Genomic DNA, 24,644 nt, shown 5'->3' with positions numbered 1-24,644 from the left:
ACCCTTATTCATACAGAAAGGAAAAAGACAATTGGCACGTTCTGCAATATATCCATGAAATGGTGTTCTGTGGACACCTTTTAATCTATTTTTCAAGTCCAAAACATGCCAGAAAATTGTAAAAGCCACATTTTGCGGGGAGGAAATACCTATCATCCCCTTTATTTCCTGGTATGTGATCACTTCCCCACAAAAAATAACTGTGAATTCTTTATGCGGTGTCTCATCAGTGTAGGATTTTCTTCATGCCTCAGAAGAAGAGATCCACTCTGAATTGAAAGAACAAGGAGTGACAGCTGTCAAACAAATATCGATGTATAAAGATTGGAATCTCATTTCATTGGTTGTTCTTAAACTTGCATTCAGTACTCTCCCATGGCTTCCAAGTTCCAACAAGGCAAGTTACTTAATCTACCTGGTAAAGGTTTACATTCCAAATCCATTGAGGTATTTTAAATGCTAAAAGTACAGCCACTTGTAAACAGCCTGTCATAGCTCCCTGCCTTTACTTGATGTGATGCCAAAGACCACAAGAGCAAGGAATGTTCAGCTTTCAAACTAATTTGTACAAATTTTCAAGGAGACTAATTAAAAATTTATGAGGGTAGTGCATTTAAATACATCTCCTTAGAAGAGATGTATTTAAATGCAAATAATGATCCTTGCATAACCATTCAACTACTTGTAAAGACAGAGCTAGGTATGGACCTATCCATGTAGGAATTACCATCCTTGTGGGTAACCATATTCCCTTTCAAGCTATGCCACTTATCATCAACTTAGAGAGAGTAGCAATTTGTTTTACAGTGGGGTTCCTGTTAATTGTTTGCTCCAACTATTTCCATCTGGGAATGACCTTTCCCAAGCAGACCTTGAGGATATCATTAAGCAGTTGCCATCCAATTTTCTACTGTTGGAGGATTTTAATGGACATAGTCCCCTGTGGGAGTAGTGCTGACATCAGCGGAAGGGGTCATACTATTGAGTGTATGCTTGAAAACAATGACCTTGCCTTTCTAAATGTGGGTTCTGACACCTTTTCCCACATGCTTACCCGTATATATATATATACTACAATTGATCTCTCCCCACACTCCCTTTCTTTCACCCTCTGTTTGTACAATGTAGGTTAAAGACAACCTTTATAGTAGTGATCACTTCCCCCCCTGAAAATCTACCCTTTACAAAAGGAGACCTTGCGACTTGTCTAGGATATCATGGTGGAAGGTCAATCACACTGACTGGAATGCCTTCAGACATCTGTCAGTGTTCAGTACCACTACAGTTAGCCCTCAGCTAATTGATTATGCTTAGCAAGTATCATTAGAAATGATGATTAGAAAAATATCATCCAAGCAGCGGCAGTTACAATTCCAAAGATATCTACTTGGTTTCCACCATTTTCAAAACCTTGGTGGAATGCAGAATGCACAGCAACAAGAAAGACTCAAAACAAGATGTGGGGGATTCCCACAACAGTAGCTTTGAAATGTGTATGTGTGCACATCATGTTAAATTTGGTTGTTGTTGTTTTTTGGTTTTTAGGAGCATTAGCAACTAAGGCCATATTGCTCCGGAGATATGCGGTGGTCATTCCCTGACCTTTCCGCATCCTCTGTATTTGGTGGTCACGGGCTCGAACCCCAGTCTAATCAAGAAGCGTGTACTACGCACTACTGCTCCTGTCCACCTGGATATGGAGACACCTTAAATTTGGTAAAGTGTCTGTTAAAATTACTTTTGACAAAGTATCTGTTGAAACATCTTATCCCCCTCAGTTTCTGGCTCTCAAACAAAAAGCTGTAAAGCAGCATTTGAAGCTTTTTTCAGATAAATTTGATGACTACAACTAGCTCTGTCTGTACATCAGAATCTATCTTAAAGACCAATTTCTGGCATAAGACAAACATGCTTACCTTCCCAATGATTGAATGAATGGTCACTGTTCACATCATGTCATATTTTGAAGCAAATGATTTCCTTTCTAGAGTACAGTGTTGCCTTTAAAACGAATGGGTCAACACTCGACTATTTAATAAGACTGGAAGCATCTATTCAAGATGCTTTCCTTAAACTTGAGCACAGGGTGTTGATTTTCTTTGATATGGAAAAAGCATGTTGATACGGCTTGGAGATTTTCTATAATCTTGGTCTTAGAGGTCATTGGGCTCTTTTTTATTAAAAATGTTTTGTTAAAATGCTTATTCCCAGTTTGTATTGAGTCTGTTCTCTCTCTGTCTCATGTACTCCCTCATTGGTTGATGATTTCACTATATTTTCTCAGTAATGTAATATGAAGATCATCAATTGGCAATCACAGCAAGCCATTGACCATATGACCCCCTGGGCAATGGCTGAGTTTCAGGTTTTTGTCTCAGAATGCATACACTTTTGTTGCAAATGGAAATTCTCTGTACCAGAACTGAAGCTCAGACAAAACATCATTCCAGTAGCACCCAAGACAGAATTCTTGTGGCTTGTATTTGTTAGTAAGTTGGACATTCCTACCACATATCTGTCTGCTGAAGACAAAGTGTATAAGGTGACTGAACCTCCTACGTGCCATCTCATCTAATAATTGTGGAGCAGACCACTTCATTGTACTTCACTTCGACCATGAACTTTCCGATTTAAACTGGATTATCCAAGTGTATGTATCTGCTAGAAATAGCATACTCTGATGGCTAGATAGATTTCACCTTCAAGAAATCGTGATGGTGAAATTTCTACTGGAGCATTTCTGGAAAGTGGGGGTTCAAAAAAGATTTGTATTCACCCAGAAGTAGTTGTGAGAGAAGGTTGAAACAAACACCATGTTTGTTATTTGGTTTTTAGGAGCATTAGCAAGTAAGGCCATATTGCTCCGGAGATATGTGGTGGTCATTCCCTGACCTTTCTGCATCCTCCGTGTTTGGTGGTCATGGGCTCGAACCCCGGTCTAATCAAGAAGCGTGTGCTACGCAATGCTGCACCTGGCTACGGAGGTGCCAAACACCATGTATTACACTTTTTTTAAACTCACGCGCTCTCTTTCTCTCTCTCTCTCTCGCCAAAAGTAATGATGTTAAAAGGTCCCTTTAGTTCTAGTCTTCCTCTGACTAAAAGAAGAGAAGGCCTGATGTGATACTTTGGTATCATGCTAGATCATACTAGTACATGTTGTGTGTGGTCACAGACAATGGTGTAGCAGGTTAGGAAAGGAATTAGGATAGAAATAGACACTCCTGCCCTCATATAAACTTATAGCTCAGAGGGACGTAATCCTGGTATACCTCCTGCATACCAGCAGGTATAACAGGATGTGTGGAAAACAAGTGGAGCCAGATATGACAACAGTATATGAATGAAGAATAGAAACTTAGTGCTTGGGTTATCTCGGAGTACAATTTCTCAACTATGCTAGTGATTGCCTTGGACATTGTAGATATGCGGATCAGTAAATGGGTGTATGTAAATATATATTTTTTTCTGGATTAATAAACTTAGAATCTTATAATAATCTCACACTTAAAGATTATCTTACAGTTATAGGTAAATGGTGGCGTGTGTATATCATTTCTGTTACTGATTTATATTATCTGTAATAATCGTATCCTTAAATATTATCTTATAATGAAATGCCATGGCAGCAAGGGGAACTGTGGCATTTACATTATGTTACCTTCATATTACCTCTGAATTTATAATCACAATATATATTTTCATTAATTTTTTAATTTTTAAAATAATACTACAGTGATATTTATTATTGTATAATACCACTTGGATATTGGTATTATACAATACCTAATTGGTTAACTTTAATTATAATTATACAATACCTAATTGGTTAACTTTAATTATAATTATACAGCCTAATTGGTTAACTTTAATATTAAAGTGTTTGTTCAGCTGTTGTTGACACCCAAAAACACTTTATTTACTGAATAAAAATTGAAATTTAAGTTAAGTTATTAAGTTGAATAAAAGTGGGCTAATACTTTATGTGGCCTAATTGTTTAACCTTAAAAGAGCTCAATAAGCATTTGTTATATATATATATATATATCTCTTTGCTGCTGTGATATCTCTCTATTGCTTTATTTTTACTTTTCCTAATAATGGTTTTACAGGTTATATTGAACCTACATATTTATTTATTCTAAGGTTTGTCAACATTTGATAAATGCTCCTTTAACTGAGTATAACAACAAACACAAGAAATAAACTGTCACCTTTAATTTATATAGCAGCTGTTGAGAAATTTCTCAACAGAGAAATGGAGCCCTCAAATTATGTCAGAATTGCAATCTGTTTGATTTTTTTTTTTTTTTTTTTTTTGTTTAATTAGTTCAAAATATTTTATGGAATGTTAGAATAGTCAAGCAAGGTGTCACGGCCTCTGTTCAGTGTGAACAGTCTTTTGTCAGTAAAGACTGATGTGAAATACGTATTCATTTGATCAGCAACATCAGCTGCATTAGCATTAGTAAGGGCACATAATGCAAGAAAGCAAGATTATATAGCATCAGCCAAAAGAGAAACAAAAAAAAAAACAAACCTTCTCATTTCACCCATCCACTTGCTCCAAAGTTTGTCTAGTTCTGCCTTGAATCTATTTAAGCTATCAACTTCTACAACCACAAATGGAAGTTTGTTCCAGCAATCAACCATCCGCTGGCTAAAGGCAAACTTCCGCACATCTATCCTACAACTGTCTTTCCTCAATTTGAATTTATGCCCTCTCAGGTGATTATTCTAACCAAGAGGAAGAATCCCATCAGCATTGAGATGCTTAAACCATTGAAGGCTTTATACACCTCAAGCAGGAGTATCTTTATACAGAAGTTAAAACAGAACAGACGTTAACAGAAGTTAAACTAATTACAGACCAGTTAGTTTAACTTCTGTTCTGGGTAAAATAATGGAGTCACTGGTTAAAGATGCATTGCAGGATCATCTAGACAAGACTGCAGCAATAATTCAGACACATCATGGGTTTGTTAAGGAAAGTCTTGTCTGACAAATTTGATAGGATATTATGATGTGGTCACAAAGGAACTGGATGCAAAAAATAATTTTGATATCATATATTTGGATTTCAGGAAAGTTTTTGACACTGTTGGGCATGGAAGACTATTGTACAAATTGGAGCAGAATGGTATTAAGGTTAAGTTGCTACAATGGATAAAAGGATGATTGAATGGGAGAAGACAGAGGGTGGTAATTAATGGGTGCTGCTCTTCGTGGGCTAATGTTATTAGTGGAGTCCCACAGGCTTCGGTGTTGGGTCCTCTGTTATTTTGTATATTTATCAATGATATTGATGAAAGTATATCAGGCTTGGTGCCGAAGTTTGCAGATGATACAAAGGTTGGCAGGGTTGTTAATGACAGTAATGGCAGTGTGCTACTGCAACAGGATCTAGATAATTTGGGCAGATCGGCTGAGAAGTGGCAACTGAAGTTTAACCTTGACAAATTCAGTGTAAATCCCCGCTATTTGCAGTATCTGTATTTGCGGTCGCTGATTTAATATAAAATGAAACCTAAAAAAATGTGAATTTCAAAGCGCAGTGAACATTTTCCACCATAAAAAAAACATGGGTGTGGCTAAAATTATCTTTCCCGGTCAAAACATCACTCAGTGGGTGGAGGGAGAGGGGTGACAAAATCGGGAGCATGGATGTTTCTCGCTAATTGTTGTTCAGTATGTGTTATGCGCTTGTCATGGAAGGTTTCGTCGTTTGCTTTTAATTTATATGCTTATAAATTGAATAAATTTATCAATTTATAAATTGTTATGCTTACAAAAGTGATAAATCTACCGTTTTGCAGTGTAAAGCAGACTTTTTCGAGTGTGATAAAGGAAGAAAGTGACTTTATTGTGGACAAGTTCTTTCTAACCCGTACAAAAAATATGGCTACAAATAACAATGGAAATGTTAAAAGATCAAACGTGATGACAGCGAATAAAATTGAGTTATTAGATAAAATTTCTAATGTGTCTCCTCAGTGGCAAAACATTATCAAATAAATGAGTCAGCAGTACGATCAATCAAGAAATCGGAAGAAAAAATCCACCGTAGTGTCTGTGAAAATGTGCTAATTGCTTCAAAAATTTTCTCTGTAACTTGTGATGTTAAATTAGAAAAAACGGAAAAAGCTTTAAATCTGTGGATAGAAGACTGAACTCAAAATAAAATTCAGTTTAGTTCACTCATCATTTGTGAAAAGCAAAGCTCCTTTATCAACACTTTATCGAAACTTGTGACAGCACTGGCGGGATAGGTTTTTTAGCTGGCAAAGGTGCTGGTTTGAAAGATTTGTTTGAAATTTCTAATAAATATTACATTTAATATTAAATTGAATTCCATTCATATTTTCATTTCGATGCCATATGCTTGCATTTCACTATGTACTGTCTATGTACATAGTCATATTATGAAGGTACACATAATACATACATAGACAAAATTTTAGACTAGTTTTTCTTATATATTTCATACTTTGGAACGGAACCCGTTTACTACTATGGGAGCCATAACTCAGTATTCGTGGCATTTCTCAGGGACGTAACCCCCTCGAATAGTGGAGGTTTAATGTACTGCCTATGGGTAGAAGTAACCCCAGAGAAACATACCAACTGTGTGGTACTACACTTAAGGTGGTAGAAATTGAAAAAGACATGGGAGTAATTGTGCAGTCAGATAGATAGGAAGTTTCCTGAGCAATTCAGACTGGCCCAGGGCAGGTCATGTGGTTTTGTCAATGATATATAGGAATTTTGCTAGCAGGGAAAAGGAGGTGATTGTCCCTCTGTATAAGGCAATGGTCAGTCTTCGCTTTGAGTACTGCGTACAGGTCTGGAGGACTCATTTTAGGAAGGATGTAGATACAGAGAAGGGCAACAATATTTTGAGGGGAATGAAGGGGTCCTCTTACCAAGAGAGGCTTAAGTTCTGCAAATTGCAGTGGCTGGAGACTAGGCACCTGCGCGGTGATCTGATTGAGGTGTATAAGGCCTTGAATGGGTTGAGCAAGCTGAATTCTGATGGGATCCTTCGACTTGTTCAGATTACGAGCCTAAGGGGGCATAAATTCAATTTAAGAAAAGAGAGATGTAGAATAGATGTGCGGAAATTTGCCTTTAGCCAGTACAATTGTACAATTGTTGGAACAAACTTCCATCTGTCGTGGAAGTTGATAGGTTAAATAAGTTTAAGGAGGACTGGACAGGCATTTGGAGGGAATGGTGTTTTTTTTTTTTTATTTTTTGCTGATGCTGCGTGAGCTCATACACTTGTTTTCTTGCATCACATGCCACCACTACTACTACTATCAGATCACCTCACAGGTGCCTAATCTCCAGACACTGTAATTTGCAAAACTTAAGCCTTTCTTCATAAGAGCAACCCTTTGTTCCATTCACTAATCTTGTTGCCCTTCTCTGCTTGTTCCAGCAGCTCTACATCCTTCTTAAAATGAGTTCTCCAGACCTGTATACAGTACTCAAGGTGTGGCCTGACCATTGCCTTATACAGAGGGACAATCACCTCCTTTTCCCCTGCACATTTGATATGTTACTCTGTCACATTTGACAGAGTACTACACATTTGGTATGTTACTCTGTCATTAATGTCATTAACAACCCAAGGTGCCTCCGTAGCCAGGTGGGCAGGAGCAGCAGTGTGTAGCACATGCTTCTTGATTAGACCGGGGTTCGAGCCTGTGCCCACCGAATACGGAGGCTGCGGAAAGGTCAGGGAATGACCACCGCATATCCCCGGAGCAATATGGTCTTAGTTGCTAATGCTCCTAAAAAAAAAAAAAAAAAAAAAAAAATTAACAACCCTGCCAACCTTCAGGCAAACTTGGATATTAAGCCTGATAATACCATCATCAATATCATTTATAAACACAGAAAACAGTAACATTAGTCCACGATGAGCAGTATCCATTGATTACCACTCTCTGTCTTCTCCCCCTCAACCATCCTTTTATCCATAGCAACAATTTGGCTCCCGTGCCACACAGCCCCAATTTGTGCAGTAGTCTTCCATGTGCAACAGTATCAAAAGCCTTTCTAAGGTCGAAATTCATGCAAATTATGATTCATACAATCTAAGGTCCAAATATATGTTTTAAAAATTATTACCTCTATCCAGTTCCTTTGTGACCATATTATAGTATCCGCTCAAATTGGTGAGACAAGACTTCCTCTTAACAAACCCATGATGTGTCCGAGCTAGAACTGAAGTCTTGTCTAGATGATCCTGTAGTGCTTCTTTAATCAGTGCCTCCATTAATTTCTCGGGAAAAGAAGTTAAACTAACAGGTCTGTAATTACTTGTGTTGCCCTTTGATCCTCCTTTGTGAATTGGGATCATATTTGCACATCTCCAATCAATGGGTACCTCCCCTGATTTCAGTGAAGTTCTCATAATTATGGCTAAGGGTTTGCTTACTTCCTTTGCTGCCTCCTTTAATATAAATGGATAGATCCCATCCATCCCAGGTGCCTTTCTTAAGTTTATCTCCAACAATTTCTGCTCCACTTTACTCTCAGTTATTACAAAATCATCTAGCTCACTGCCAGAGTTTAATTCACTTCTGGCATACGTCTCACTGAATAATTCCACGTGTGAAGGTAGATGCAAAATACTCATTTAGTTTGTTAGCTACCTGAGCAGGATTATGAACAGTTGAACCATCGATATCAAGTGGACCAATCTGGTTCATCCTCTTCCTCCTAGAGTTTACATAAGTAAAGAACTCTTTGCTGTTTTTCTTTGCATTCTTTGCCAAAGACAATGACAGAGAGAAGGTTGTTCCAGCAGTTAACGACACACTGGCTATAGGCAATAAAATTCTTCTTTTGTTGTAAACCAATACATTTTAAACATAAGTTGGCTAAAAATAATTTGCTGTGCTAAATTTTTCAAAGCTATCAGACTAATAAAGATTATGTAGACTAACAAAGCACTAATAAGAAAAAACAACCGGCCGAAACCTAGAAATGCATTAAAACTGTATTCGCTGTAACTGGATTTCATTGTATATAAAAGAACAAAAACTGTAAAACATAAAGATGTTGAGAAGCTCTTGGAAACCTTCCAGCAAAGACACTGTCCTTTGCACTTTCCAGAGGAGGCCAATCAGATGAAATATTTTTAATTTTTCGAATCTTTTTAATTCTTACTTCCATCTGTTTCTCTGTCCGTTCACCCGCATGTAACAACTGAACTCCCAGTACCCGATTTATCTAAGACTGCCTCCATAGCCGAGTTGTCAGGAGCAGGAGTACAGTAGCATACGCTCCTTGAGTAGACCGGGGTTCAAGCCCCTGACTGCTGAATACGGTCGATCTGCCAACCCGCACTGGACCAGCGTGGCAGATTATGATCCATTTTCCCTCAGCATGAATTGTTGAGGAGGCTTCCATCCTGCAGTGGGTTGATAATGGCTGCACTTTACCTTTTTTTTTTTTTTTTTTTTTTTTTTAAATGAAAAACTTCTTGTCCCCATTCTTTTTCTCTTTTAGCTACTGCTTTTTCATATTTAGATTTGGCCATCCTAATCTTATCTGCTATACTATTACAGGTTAACTTGTAACTGTTGTCTTCAGTACTTTTCATTGCTCTCTGACTTTCCCCATGCTATATTTTTCTTCTCTGTTAAACTGGCCAGCTCCATGTTAATCAATGTTGGTGCCCTCTTCATGCTATATTTTCTTAATATTATATCTGTGTTCATGACTCCTGTGATTGTTGTTTTAAAGGTATTCCATAATTCTAATGTATTCGCTTCCCTCTGCAATCTGCCCATTCAGCACCTTAAATTTTCACAGTCCCCTTTTCTAAAATTGAAACCCATGCCTTTACCTATATTTACTGTCATATCTTTCTTCTTCCATCTAGAAACTGCATGATCACTGCCTCCCAATGGTTCCTAGACGGCAAGCCTGAATACTTAAAATACTGAAAATCTCAATATGTGAATAATGATGAAGATTAAATATTCTTAACCCTAGTATTTTCTGTAACATGTTGGTACAAAAAATAATTATCTAGGTTATTTAAAAATTTATTTCTCGTGGTGTTTCCCTCCTACTTATTGCAATCAGTTAGGGGTAGTCGAAGTCAAGCATAATAAGACATTCATTTTATTTCTGCCATTTTAAAAATTATTTCATTAGGATTACTAATTTTTTTTTTTTTTTTTTTTGTTCAGGTTTGAAACTGCATCTCATGAATACAGCTGTATACTTCGCTGCTTAGTAACTAATCCCAATCCTTTGACGTCAGGTGTTTTTGACAATCCAGATCAAGGAGAAAGTGAAATTAAAAAAAATGTTATCATAAAAGTAGGAGATGGAAATGAATTTCCTACAGAAGAGGAAGTAGATTTGGAAAAGCCATCTTCCCATTTAACTGTGAACGATTTGGATGAAAATGATCCTACTCTTCATTCTTTTCTTTTAAACCAGGTAATTGTTATTTCATCTTTTCATACAATGTTTTACTATATGCTGAAAGTATCCATAACAAGAGGTTTAGTTTTTTGATGGATGTAGTTTTGGCCATTCATGCTACAGAGGTCATCAGGTATGTAGATAAATCATGGTAAGTTCTAAGGTTGAAAGATGTGTTCACTATAAAATCATTTTAAATAAATTAAAAATAAATATTTAGTTTCTTAAAATCATTTGGTTTTGATAAAGTTTTGAAAATCATTAGGGTTTGATAAAGCAAATTTTAACGTAACGATTTTAATTATTTATTTCACATATATTTTAATTTCTGTTCACAATAACTGTGCAATCCTGCACCAACCGTTAATAAATAAATTAGAGTTGTGTTGTATTAAAATAATAATGATAAAAATGAAATAAAATAAATAGAATAAATAATATAATTATACCAAATAAAACTGATAAAATAAGATACCTGTCTGTACAATAAAAATATAAAATGTAAAATAAAATAAAACAATGTAGATAAAATACCGGATAAAAGCAATAAAACACCTATAAAAGCGATAAAATATCGAAGCGTTCAGAGGTGTCTGCCTCCTTTTTCAACAGTGAAGCTTATCATACAGTATAACCTTAAATAGCAGCAGGCTCACAGTTCACAGCAAGTAATTATTTCTACAGGAGCATGGGCAGTGTTCTCTCCTTATGCACTGGAACAAGAAATGGCTCGAGACCTTGCCAGATGGAACCATTCGTCCCATCTAAGAACCACAGCTTCGAAGATGGGATGAATACAGATTCCCCTCTCTATTAATAGTGTTGCTCTCAGAGGAGCAAATCTGCAAGCTCTTGAGCCATTTGCATCCCAAAATCTGTGTGCCCGTTCGACGATAACAGCTTCGTCAGGAGAGATTTGATGGTGCTCCTCCCAAAAATGCTCCGCCACGGCAGACCTCCCATAATCCGCAGTGTTTATCATGTTGATACGCTACCCCATGCACTCTTTAACCCGATGCTTTGTTTCACCAATATAACATTCCCCGCAATATGCGCATCTTATCTCAAAAAAAGAAATAAAATTCCCGGATTGTCAGGAATGTTATAAAGCAGATATGGGGGATAGTTACAGAGGTATCTGAAATTAGCTGTTGCTGTGTAGTGGGTATTGAAGGAATGTTTTTCCTAAGTAAACCTTCACTTGGAAGTCAAAAATATTCAGTAGTTGCCATGATTATATAAGTTATTTTTGTACTCATCTTTGGTATTGCAAAGACGAGTGCAAGAGCATGAAGCGCTGAGCACATTTTTCTTGTGATAACGGATTTATCATTGATGATAGGGCTTCTGTGAAGATTATACATTGAAAAGCAAGACCAATATAGATACTTTCAAGAAATATGATCAACAACATGGAATCCAGTGAATTGGATTCCTGACTGTTTTTCTTTGTTTCTTTTCTCAGTTAAAAATAAAAGGAATGAAGTGCCATTCTAAAATCTTTCTGAAAGATGCGACGAAAGTCCAAGCATGTGTATTTTTCATATGAAGTTTTGGGTGAAGCTAATAACAGATTAAAAATGTATTGCAGAAGGATTTTAAACGAACTAAATTGGGACAAGCTAGGGTGTTAAGTAGGCCAATATAAAAACCTACAAAACAAAATGAATATTCAGTATAATTAGTAGTTACCTCACAAAAAAAATGATAGTCCCTAACTCAAAATTAACACAGTCATAGTCTGCCCCTCTAAGTCTAGATTTCACATGTTATCACAGCACCGCTGGCTAAAACGAATGAACTCACAAACAGAGCCATAATTGACTGGTCAAGCTTACATAATTAGTGTTACCAAGATGATCCAAGGAGAAAATAAAAATGTAAGCAACTTTCTTGGAAAACAAACAGTTGAGCATTATGAAGGCCTCCGTAGCCGAGTGGTCAGGAGAGGGAGTGCAGTAGCACACACTCTTTGAGTAGACCGGGGTTCAAGCCCCTGACTGCTGAATACGGTCGATTTGCCAACCCGCACTGGACCAGTGTGGCAGATTATGGTCCATTTCCCTCCGCATGAATTGTTGAGGAGGCTTCCATCCTGCAGTGGCTTGATAATGGCTGCGCTTTACCCTTTTTTTTTTTTTTTTAACTTTCGAACAATATTTTGCATTATAGCTCTTACAATGTTTTGATTTATTGCTTTATGTAATTGTTGTACACAGAAATATCATATTTGCTTTCTTCAATATGTATTGTATTTATTAACACAAAATCAAAGAAATTCATCCATTGGAAGTCACAGTGGAAATGGAGGGGGGGGTGGACTGGTAATTCACAATGCTCATTTGATTAAAAAAAAAAAAAAATTTTTGCTTTACTGTAATTGTTTTAGGGAACAATATTTTGCATTATTTCCTTATTACAATATTTTGCACATATTCTAACATTATTTTGCATTTTTACTTTCTGACTGTATTTTGCATTTTTACTTTCTAACTATATTTTGCATTTTTACTTTCTAACAATATTTTGCATTTTTAGTTTCTAACAATATTTTGCATTATAGCTCCAAGTCAGCTTCATCCTAAGATACCGAAGTTCTAATAAGTCCGATTTTGGTCCAGTGTTGCATTTGATTAAAAAAAAAAAAAAAAAAAAAAAGCACTTTGCTATACTCCAATTGTTTTAGGGAACAATATTTTGCAATACTCCCTCTGGAAATATTAGCGAGTGAACTGCATTATAAATTTCAAACATTGCTGTATAGCTTGCCCTTGAACGTGAATGACTAGGGTTACTTTCTTTCGAGTGACCCCACGTTTTCACCTTGTACAGATGTTTTATTGTTGAAAATTCCTTCCAGTAAAATCATCAGTAGTAGTCCTTTATTGTACCAAAATAATTCATTATGTTGGGGGAAGCAGGTTTTGCTCCTAATTGATGTAGCACTTTCAAATTTTCCCAAAACTGGATAATCTGAACATAATCTAAATTAGAAGGACAGCAAAAGAGTTGATAATTGGTGCAATTGTTGGGCAGCATTCCGACAAACAAATTTTCTATTTATACTGTACTTTGGGATGACCACATTGTCAGAGCAGATCCCAAGACAGACAGAGAATACAAGAATCAGCACTGAATTTAGCAGTCACTGGCTTGAGTGTGTGAAATAACCTTCCCATAATAAAACAGAAGAGAATGGAAGTAAATCTATTTTCAGTGGGGTATATCTTTTTATTACAGCTCAGAACAGCATATGACCGTGGATGGTGAATTTAGTCAGCTTATGTACTAAAACAGAATTTCTCCCTTTGTGATAACATCAAATGCATACCAAGGAAATATTTTCTAACAATACTTTTTGAACAGCCCATTAGCCATAATCCGTTAACTTTGTATCATTCGAAAATAATGTAGTTTTGTGAACAATACACATTTCAAGAACCAATCCATTATTCATGGCGAATGAATTTTTTTTTCTTCTTTTGCACACCAGTTTTTGAAGTTTATAACGCAGCTATCAATAGAAATATTTTCTTGAAATTTCGTTAGAAGGTCAAATATACACCCAGGAAACTGCTATTCGAATATTATTTCCTAAAAACAATTACAATGGAGCAAACTTTTTTTTTTTTTTTTTTTTTTTATCAAATGTGCATTGCAGTGTTATCAGTTAAATAAATGAATTTCCTTGATTTTCTGTTAGTAGGTGCAATGCACATTGAAGAAAGGAAATACCATCTTTTCGCTTTTTAGAAACAATTGTTTCTACTGTTATGCTGTATTGTTTCTTATAGCAACTAATTGTAGTTTGCATTTGTCTTTTTTTTTTTGCCTTCTCGATAAACCTGTACGGAGAACTGACGCAATGCCGGAGTGAACTGTTGTCACGCTTCACTCCATAAACAAACCTCCCCTCTGTAAACAGAGACTCATGGTCTCTCTAAAACAACAAAAGAATCAAGTATTGAGTTTCATAAGCCCTAGGATAGTTATGCTGGGGGTTAAAAAAATAACTGTAAAAGGCATTAAAAAGATGCAAACTTGATGTCAAATTTTTGTCGTTTGTGTGACATTGAATAGAAATTTTCTGAAAATGCTGTGTAAAAGTGCCTATTGAAAAATTATGTTCTTATAAATTCAGAATTAGCACAAATTTTAATTGGAGTGTCCTAATTTGAAATTTTTGTGGGGAAATTTTTAATACTTCAATGTGTTTTGTAAATAAAGAAATAAAAGCAGCAATAGATTTGTTGCATTATCGGTTCTGTGAGTTCTAGTAAGTACATATCAGCTAATAATGTGATGGCAGAAAGAATAGATGTACAGTGGCCCTTGGTTGGGGAATTGACAAGTACACAGAGAAACTTGAAATATAATAGGTTATCCCTAGTTATTATTGCATTTTAACAGCTCATCATAGTAATGCTGAGTGTGAGTTCATATTCAGCACCGTGAGAAAAAGAAACCAAAAAAAAAACACATCAGGCCTCAGCCTTTTATCATGAACAAAATCTAACCCATATTTGTGAACAGTAGTAGTAGTGGCGGCATGTGATGCAAGAAAGCAAGTGTATGAGCTTATGCAGCATCAGCCAAAAAAAAAAAAAAAATCACACTATTCCCTCCAAAATTTATTCAACCTATCAACTTCCACAACGACAGATGGAAGTTTGTTCCAACCATTGTACAATTATACTGGCTAAAGGCAAATTTCCGCACATCTATTCTGCATCTGTCCTTTCTTAATTTGAATTTATGCCCCCTTAGGTTCTGAACAAGTGGAAGGATTCCATCAGAATTCAGCGTGAATTCTTATACATCTCAATCAGATCACCGTGTGGGTGCATAGTCTTCAGCCACTGCAATTTGCTGAACATAAGCCTCTCTTGGTAAGAGGATCCCTTCATTCCCCTCACCAATCTTGTTGCCCTTCTCTGTACACGCTCAAGCCAATCTACATCCTTCCTAAAATGCGGCCTCCAGACCAGTACGCAGTACTCAAGGCTTGGCCTGACCATTGCCTTATACAGAGGGACAATCACCTTTTCCCTGCTAGCAAAATTCCTATATACCATTGACAAAACCCCATGACCTGCACTGGCAGTCTGTCTGCATTGCTCAGAAAACTTCATATCTGACTGTACAATTACTCCCAGGTCTTTTTCATTTTCTACCACCTTAAGTGTAGTACCACACAGTTGGTACTACACTTAAGGAAAAGGGAAATTGATATTAGAGAGAGAGAGAGAGAGAGAGAGAGAGAGAGAGAGAGAGAGAGAGAGAATATATGTATGAGATACACCAATTCTTACATTTTGTTAGCTTTCTTAAAATATCTGTGTTTGCTAAATTTTAATGAAGATAGTGTGGTTTAATATCAGCTAGAGATGAAGGGGATTTTCATTTGAGAGTTATGAATAACAATGTGGCCATTGCATCTGCTTTATATCAAAAAATAGTTCAATGAATATTGTGTTTTTTTTTTTTTTTATTAACAGTAACAATGAAAAATGATTATGATTAGCATTAGCATTAGTAGAGGCATTTGATGCAAGAAAGCAAGCTTATGCAGCATCAGCCAAAAAAAAAAAAAAAAAAAAAACCCACTTCCACTTCACCCCTCTGTTCGTTCAAAATACCTGTCCAGCTGAGCCTTAAACTTATTTAGGCTATCAACCTCCACCACAAGGGATGGCAGTCTGTTCCACCAACCAACCACCTGCTGGCTAAAGGCAAACTTCCGCACGTCTATCCTACATCTGTCTTTCCTCAGTTTGAATTTATGCCCTCTCAGGTGATTTTTCTGAGCTAGAGGAAGAATCCCATCAGCATTGAGCATGCTTAAACCATTCAAGGCTTTATACACCTCTATCAGATCACCTTGCTGGTGCCTAGTCTCCAGACACTGTAATTTGCAAAACTTAAGCCTTTCTTCGTAAGAGCACCCCTTTGTTCCATTCACTAATCTTGTTGCCCTTCTCTGTACTCGTTCCAGCAGCTCTACATCCTTCTTGAAATGAGGCCTCCAGACCTGTATACAGTACTCTAGGTGTGGCCTGACCATTGCCTTGTACAATGGAATAATCACCTCCTTATCCCTGCTGGAAAAATTCCTGTATATCATTGACAATACACCATGAGCTACTCTTGCAGCCCGTCTGCACTGCTCAGAGAACTTCATATCTGCCTGCACAATCACCCCCAAGTCCCTTTCATTCTCTACCACTGTCAGTGTAGTACCACAGAGTTGATACGTTGCTCTGGGGTTGCTGTTTCCCATGTGTAGTACTTTACATTTGTCACTGTTAAACTTCATTTGCCACCTCTCAGCCCATCTGCTCAACCTTTCCAGATCCTGTTGCAGCAGCATAGTGTCAGTAGTGTCCTTGACAACCCTGCCAACCTTTGTATCATCTGCAAACTTGGACATTAAGCTTGATTTACCATCATCAATATCATTTATAAATACAGAAAACAACAATGGACCCAACACTGAGCCCTGAGGGACTCCACTAATAACATCAGTCCACGATGAGCAGTGTCCATTGATTACCACTCTCTGTCTTCTCCCCCTCAACCACCCCTTTATCCATAGCAGCAATTTGCCTCCAATGTCACACTGCTCCAATTTGTGTAGCAGTCTTCCATGTGCAACAGTATCAAAAGCCTTTCTAAGATCCAAGTATATAATATCAAAGTTATTCCCTGCATCCAGCTCTTTTGTGACTGCATCATAGTATCCAATCAAGTTGGTCAGGCAAGACTTCCCCTTAACAAAACCATGCTGTGTCTGAGCTATAACTGAAGTCTTGTCTAAATGATCCTGCAGTGCTTCTTTAACCAGTGCCTCCATTAATTTTCCTGGAACAGAAGTTAAACTCACAGGTCTATAATTACTTGTTTCAGCCTTTGATCCTCCTTTGTGAATTGGGGTCACATTTGCACATTTCCAGTCCATGGGTACCTCCCCTGAGTCCAAGGAAGCTCTCATAACTATGGCTAAGGGTTTGCTTACTTCCTTTGCTGCCTCCTTTAATATAACTGGATAGATCCCATCCACCCCGGGTGCCTTTCTTGTGTTTATCTTCAACAGTTTCTCCTCCACTTTACTCCCAGTTATTTGAAGATTCTGTACCTTACTGCTAGAGTTGAATACACCTCTGGCATTCCCCTTGCTGAATAACTCCTCATGTGTGAATGTCGATGCAAAATATTCATTTAGTTTGTTAGCTACCTGAGCAGGATCATCAACAGTTGACCCATCAATATCAAGTGGACCAATCTGATTCATCCCCTTCCTTCTAGAGTTTACATAAGTAAAGAACTCTTTGCTGTTTTTCTTTGCATCCCTTGCCAAGGATTTCTCGTAATATGCCTTCACCTGCCTAACCTCCTTTGTAACTTGGTTGCATATCAACTTGTATCTATCATAGGCTTCTGTGTCATGTGTTAATTTGTAAGTATCCCCAAGCATTTTTCTTCTCTGCCATATGCCTCATTAGTTCATCTGACATCCATTTTGGCCTAAACCTTGAACAATATTTCTTAGTTGGTATGTAAAGCCTAGTAGCTTCCAAGATAAGTTCTTTGAATGCTTCCCATTTTGAATTTGCTGTTGGTAACATCATCAGTTGGTCCCACTGTATAGAATTTAAATACTGTCTCAGTCCATCGTAGTCGCCTTTACGGAAGCAATAACCCTTCCCTTTACCCCTAATGGTAGTTACCTCTTTGAGTAAATCCCACTTCAGCACACTGTGATCACTGCCACCTAGTGGTCCATTTATCTGCAGATTCTTAATTCATGAAGAATCACTGCTGATAATCAAATCAAGAGTATTACTCCCTCTAGTTGCCTCCCGAACATGCTGATGTAGAAAACAATCATCCAATAAATCCACAAAAGCCCTGCTAGTGTGTGAGTAACCAGCCCCCAAATTCCAGTCAATATCTGGGAAATTAAAATCTCCCATTATAAGACTCTCTGATTTACTGGCCCACTCTATTTCCCTGTACAGTTCCTTATTATACTCATCGGAGTCATTAGGCCTATAGCACACTCCTACTCTCAATTTTGATCTCCCAATGCTTATGTCACACCAAACTGACTCAACACTGCACTGTCCAGCGATGTCCACTGGCTTCACTTCCTTGGATTTTATGTATTTCTTAACTAATAGCATAACCCCTCTTCCCTTCCTATCCTGTCTATCCTTTCTGTAGACATTGTACTCCCCAAATTGCAGTTCTGCATCCCTTATATCTGTGTGACACCACGTCTCTGATATCCCAACAATATCTGCCTTTGATGTTTTGAGCAATGCCTCAAATTCATCAAATTTATTTACTAAACTGCTAGCATTGGTGTACACGCAAGTGCACCTGTTTCTATTCTTAGCTACCCTAACACAACCCATGTGTTTACTTGTACCGCAATGGCTCCCAGCAGTCTCTGAAATACCATGCATCTTGTTTTTCAGGCTTCTGCTCATTCTAATAGAAGCAGTGCAAGAATCTCTTTCACCTCTGCCAGTGGCTACTGTCAATCTATTGGTCTTTGTCTCCCCTCAAGCTAGCAGGTTTCCGATGCATACCATAATTTATGATGCATACCATAATTCAAATACAGTAATGTTTTGAAGTCTTTCCATGAGGACACCAGTAATGCTGAAGGGGCACAAGCAGTGGTGAGCTGTGAATATTTTAACAATGGGCTTGCAGTTTTTCCGACTTTCTACCAAGTAAATTTGATTGGTTACAGAAGTGACATCATCCGTGGCTTCCACCACAGATGCAGCTTATTACCCCCTAAACCATGTGTATAAGTGAATGTTTAAAACGTTCCTAGGTCTATCTAAAAAAAAAAAAAAATCAAAAACACTTAAAACCTGGTTGTCATGCTTCGCCTTACAATGATAACTGGATATGACAGTGTCTGGAGTTCTAACTTTTTAGAATTTTTGAATAGTATGACATCACAATCATGCTTCCTGAAATTACTACTGCAGTAAGTATGATTGCAACAATACAAATATTTGTTAACAATTTCCTTTTTTCTTCTCACATTTTCACTACATTCCATTGTTAGATCCCCTAACAGCTGCATATGACACTTCAACTACAAGATCGGTACATCAATCAATGCTATTTTCCAGAGACATTTAGATAAGTTGCAATGCAAGTATACATTTCTTACTTTAGTTATCATAAATCCATTGTATCGTCTTCCAGAAATTATGAAAATTTGTGAATGATCAATAAAATAGTTACAATAAAAAACTCTTATATTTTGTAATCAATATATACAAATCAAAAGACCTAAAAGAAACGCAAAGGTTGTTTCACATAAACAATCTACTGCACGTGCTCGGCACGTGCAACTTTTTTTTTTTTTCTTTTTTTTTTTAACAACTAGGGACATATAATGGATATATTTTTTTTCATGATAAAATTTTAATATTGAGAATAAAATATAACATGAAATATTTCCCATATCACAAATAACATAAAAACTATCACAAAACATTCCACAATATAAAAACAAATATTACATAAAAAACAAACTTTCCAAAAAAAGTACACAAAAATCACAGATTACACGAAAAAAAAATTATTACACAAATATTCAAGATAAATTTATTCTAAAAATTGCCATATCTTTTGCTTTGCTCAATAGCTGAGCGATGATTACAGTGGAATAATTTGATGTAACGATCAGGGTCAAATTGAAGGAGTGGTTTTCCATTTAAATGTATGGTCATCATAATCTGCATTGCATTTAATTGTCAACATTATTCATTCATTCACCCAATATTATTCATTATGCTGAAAGCTCACTCAACTTCAGCATTGCTAATTGCAATGGTTTCAAAGATATTTCTGGCTTTCTGAAGTGAAAAGGGAATTTTCACTCGATTTTAAAGATAAATTGTCTTCAACAAAATCTCTAAAATCATTAATTTTTATTACATATTTTATCAAAAAAACTTAAATTTCTTATTCGTTTTTTACCGTCTTGCCGCCGAGATGAAAGTTCTTTTACATTCCACGATTTCGTGTAGCATATGTTTAAAATTTCTTTCAGTGATATTGCTATTTTCTTTATTTAATTTAAAATCAACCTGTTGCATTAATAACTTGTCATGAGGTAATTTTTTTGCTTTCAATTTTATTTCCTTCAAATTCTTTCCCCTTCAACACTCTCAATTTTAGCTTCATAATTTCCTTCAGAATTTTTCAAATTAGTAATAGCATTGATAGTTCAAATAATTAATCCCCCCCCTCTATGTTGCTACTGTTATTAGGTTGAATACAGTGGAAAATGTCGGAATAACACGGATATTCAGCTACTGTGACTATGTAAACATAGACAGGAGAAATTTACTGGAAGGTGTGGATCACTCACTTCTCTGAAAAACAGATGACTGTTTGTCGGAGTAAAGGGGAAACCACAACACAGATTGACCAGAGGCTATAATCCATGTCGGGAATCTTAATTCTCTGACTGGCTATGGAAAGCATATTGACTAGGGCAACTTCTCAGTATGTGACTGCATAGGTTTTATGGACACCACTAACATTGTGAAACAATAATCCCTTTCACCCTTAATTTGCACTTTCTAATAACCTAAATTGCCTAAAGGCCAAAGGTGAGAACAATGCATACAAAATTGTCTCTCCTAAATCGTTCGTTATATGGAAAACCAAGGGGAATTCAAAAAAATTCGCTATAAAGAAGTTCGTTCGGCTGTAATTAAATCAAAAATGAAGCAGTTTTAAAATACATAACCAATCGATTGCTCCATTAAAATGCTGGAAATGGGGCCCCGCTCACTCCACCGTAGTTTCCGCTGTGGATACTCAATAATTGCATTTCATTTGTAAAATAAATGATCGTCTCAACAAAGGGCTCTCGCGAGCTCATGCAAGCCCACTACAGCGCATTGGGCACAAGGAGAATAGAAACAAATGATTCTAAAGTGGCTGTAACTGCTGCCACCTGAAGGCAGTCTATGAAACCCCTACCATTTGTCCCCAGGGAAAATTTTAAAAGGGAATTTCTACTCTGCTTCTCTTCTTTGGGGAAGCATTATTTATTTATAGTGCAAGACTATCTCATTGCATTTTTATTTTGCAATATAAGATTTTTAAGAAGGAAAATGCAATCCACTGAGGAATACAGTTGTCATAATTTATAGTGAATATTCAGTATAAGGAATTGTGTGGGAGTGATCTAAGCATGCTTGCTCGGACTGTGTTTTCTTTATTAGATATAGTATATCAAAAATTGTAGTGAAGAATTTATACAATATAAAGCTGAAAGAGTTGATGCAATGTTTATAAAGATGAAGTTGACTTCTGTGAAGAAATAAGGATTGATCAATGATTTTCCAATCTTATTAGGAGAATCTGCATGGCAATACAGAAAAAGCAAGAATGTTCTGCTTAAGAAGCTCTTCACCCAACCAGATATTCTAGATTGAATTTCTCTACCACCTAAACACTATGTGGCTGCTAAAATCAGTAAGACAAATATGTGCTTACTGGAACAGATATGGAAAAAAAAAAAAAAAAAACGCCTCTTGTTTACATCTTAGTATATTTCCTCAGAAATAATCTCATTGTCTATAAAGTTCTTGTCTCTCCAGCATATTCATGTAGCTGTTGCATTTGTGTTATTTATATGTTTTACTAAATGCTATTTGTTTTTATTTATTAGGTGATTGACTGTTACAGAAATTTAGGAAGTTGGTCAGAAGCAATTAAATGGACAAATATGCAACAGAAGATTAAATGGACGCAAAATGGAGTAAATCCTAAGTTGCTTATAGAAAGTGACCTTTCTTATCTTAGGTAAGATAATTTCTATTTCTTCTGTATTTCTAGTATTAGGAAAGGCTTGTTGAAAATTAAAATGAAATGTGGTATTAACAAATATTATTGTACAAAGTTAAACACTATTGTACTACTTGAAAAAGTTGTTGCCAAGTGTTAACCCATAAGGGCACACAAAAAAAAAAAAAAAAAAATTCCGACTACCTAATGAGAAAATAGTAAATACCAGAATAGACAAACAAGAGCCTGCACGCCCCCATGGAAGCACAGTGGCATAGTATCCTCCGAGTACTATTAGGGAACTGCCATGAGAAATCACACAAGGAAATCTGCACTGTACCACCCAATTCTGAATTCATCCTAATGGGTGAATTCCGAGACTTAGAAGAAAAATAACACAAAAGAGAATTTAGGGGGGGAACAACAGTGACCAATTCATTAAGGATGCATGGAAACTGTGGAAATTCCTCAAATTTCTTTCACTTCCTGCTAAATCAGCATAATGACCACATGGGTTATAAAGACAGATTCAGAGGAAAACATAAATGTGGCTAATTAATCTGATAATCACAGATCAACTAAAAAGACAAAATCTAAATTTCCACATTAACTGTAGCTATTAATCATAGAAATTGGTCATATCTTTAGCTATGATCAGTTTCTATGATGATTATGAGCAAATTGATGCTATGAACTAACCACATCATAGTTATACAGTTTACATAGATTGAGGTTTTCTGTCCTATTTTGCTAGCTTGTTATAAATGTAAATTAAATGGGGGTGTAATCAAATAACATTGTTCAAAATTAAAGATAGTGTTGCAGTACTTAAAAGAATTGTTGCAAACTGTAACAAACAATGCCTAAGAGGTGTTGACTACCACAGTGGTACTGTATCATCTGAATAGATTGGCACGACAATTGCAGCTTGAATCAGATCAGCAAACTCCCCGACACATTTTTTAAAAATGTTTTTTGAGTTTTCTTTTGGTTGTTTAAAATTGTATAATTTGCCCTTCATTTTGTCTTGCCTTGTAATTTTAGTTAGTGGATGTCATCTTGCATATTTGCATTTCTTTTTGGCTTATCACGTGGCTCCTTTGGTACTATACATTTCATGATAATGCATATTTCATCTTTTCAGTTTGTTTTCATTTGTTTCTTGCTTATAGGCTTAAACATATCTAAGATGTATTTTCTGTTGAGTCTGTCCAACTTTATTTTTTGCTTTATGTTGCTTCTCTGATTTAGCAAGCTATGACAAAAATTTGAGTATTTCCATATGGTGAATTTGTTCAGTGTGAGAATTTATTATCTGTTTCACTTGAGATTTGTAATTCGATATTACTTGGTTAATTGCGCATAGGTCTAATACAAATCTCCACTAGACTTTTCATTAATATCTACCTTCTGATGTAATTTGAGAAACTTATGCAGCTGGTCCTTATACAAAGGAATTCAAAATTCTTGCAATGGAAATTATAAATATTCATTTATCATTGATAACTTGGTAGAATTTAATTCTACCAAGTTATCAATGATAAATGAATACTGTATACACAAATAGCCCACACCGTTGAATAAGCTATGCATCCTAGTTTTTTTTTTAAGACAGGAAAAAAAAAAAAATCTTGAAATAACTTTTTAGCAACATTATTTCTGATTTTTTTTTCTGCCTCCTTAGTTTTCAATAACTGTGAAAGATCGTAACTACATGACTTTTAGGATTCATATTTAGTGAACTGTATACACAAAAGAGTTGATGTGCGGTGGCGGTGAAAGAATTTGCTCCCGTTAAGCCCTTCAGTTTTTATGTTTAAGTATGAGTAACCCATCAACATGTTATACTATTGGATTGCCAGAATGATGTCTGTTTTCATTTTTGCTCTTTCAGGAAAAGCACCTTTTTACATTTTTAGTATCACATATTGCCTGCCTGCCTTTGGCTCGTTGCATATAGCTATTGAACCACCACTGTTTTAAGATAATTCTCGTACAAGGCCAAGGATAGCCCAGAGCAACAGAAAGAGCTTCTGTAAGTAATGCTATAATTGGCGTCTGTTGCTTTTTACAACCCACCTCCAACAGAGCTAACCAAGGGTGAGCATTGTGTTTCCTTCTCCCTCATAGTGACAGTGGCTGAAGCTAGCAGAGTGCCATTGAAAGAATATGTAGCGTATGTCTAAAAGCTGAGATTCTTACAATTAAATGTATTATTTGTGACCAGTTTTTTGGAGCCTGCTGCACTTTGTTCAATATTAAAAAGCTTAGCAAAGCAAAGAAACAAAATTTTATTTGCCTTTCATGAGGAAAACAGCAAGACAGCTCAAAAGAATCAACTGTTCTGATAAAAGTGG

The 24,644-nt window shown here is 36.3% G+C and overlaps 1 protein-coding gene across 1 annotated transcript in view; it reads left to right on the top strand.

Annotated features, from left to right (window-relative positions):
* The window catches only part of nonC (serine/threonine-protein kinase Smg1), a 1,411,261-nt gene that overhangs the window by 482,795 nt on the left and 903,822 nt on the right, over positions 1-24,644 (top strand). Inside the window, exons 25-26 of the mRNA XM_090378365.1 lie at positions 10,212-10,467; positions 22,172-22,305. Coding sequence (XP_090234491.1) covers positions 10,212-10,467; positions 22,172-22,305 — 390 coding nt within the window. The remainder of the gene's footprint in view (positions 1-10,211; positions 10,468-22,171; positions 22,306-24,644) is intronic.

Source organism: Mastigoproctus giganteus, chromosome 7, assembly GCF_048544385.1.
Source record: "Mastigoproctus giganteus isolate SK-2022 chromosome 7, ASM4854438v1, whole genome shotgun sequence".
Classification (NCBI taxonomy): Eukaryota; Metazoa; Arthropoda; class Arachnida; order Uropygi; family Thelyphonidae; genus Mastigoproctus; species Mastigoproctus giganteus.
Note: the sequence above shows the minus strand (reverse complement) of the source record. Positions and strands in the feature narration are given on the sequence as shown.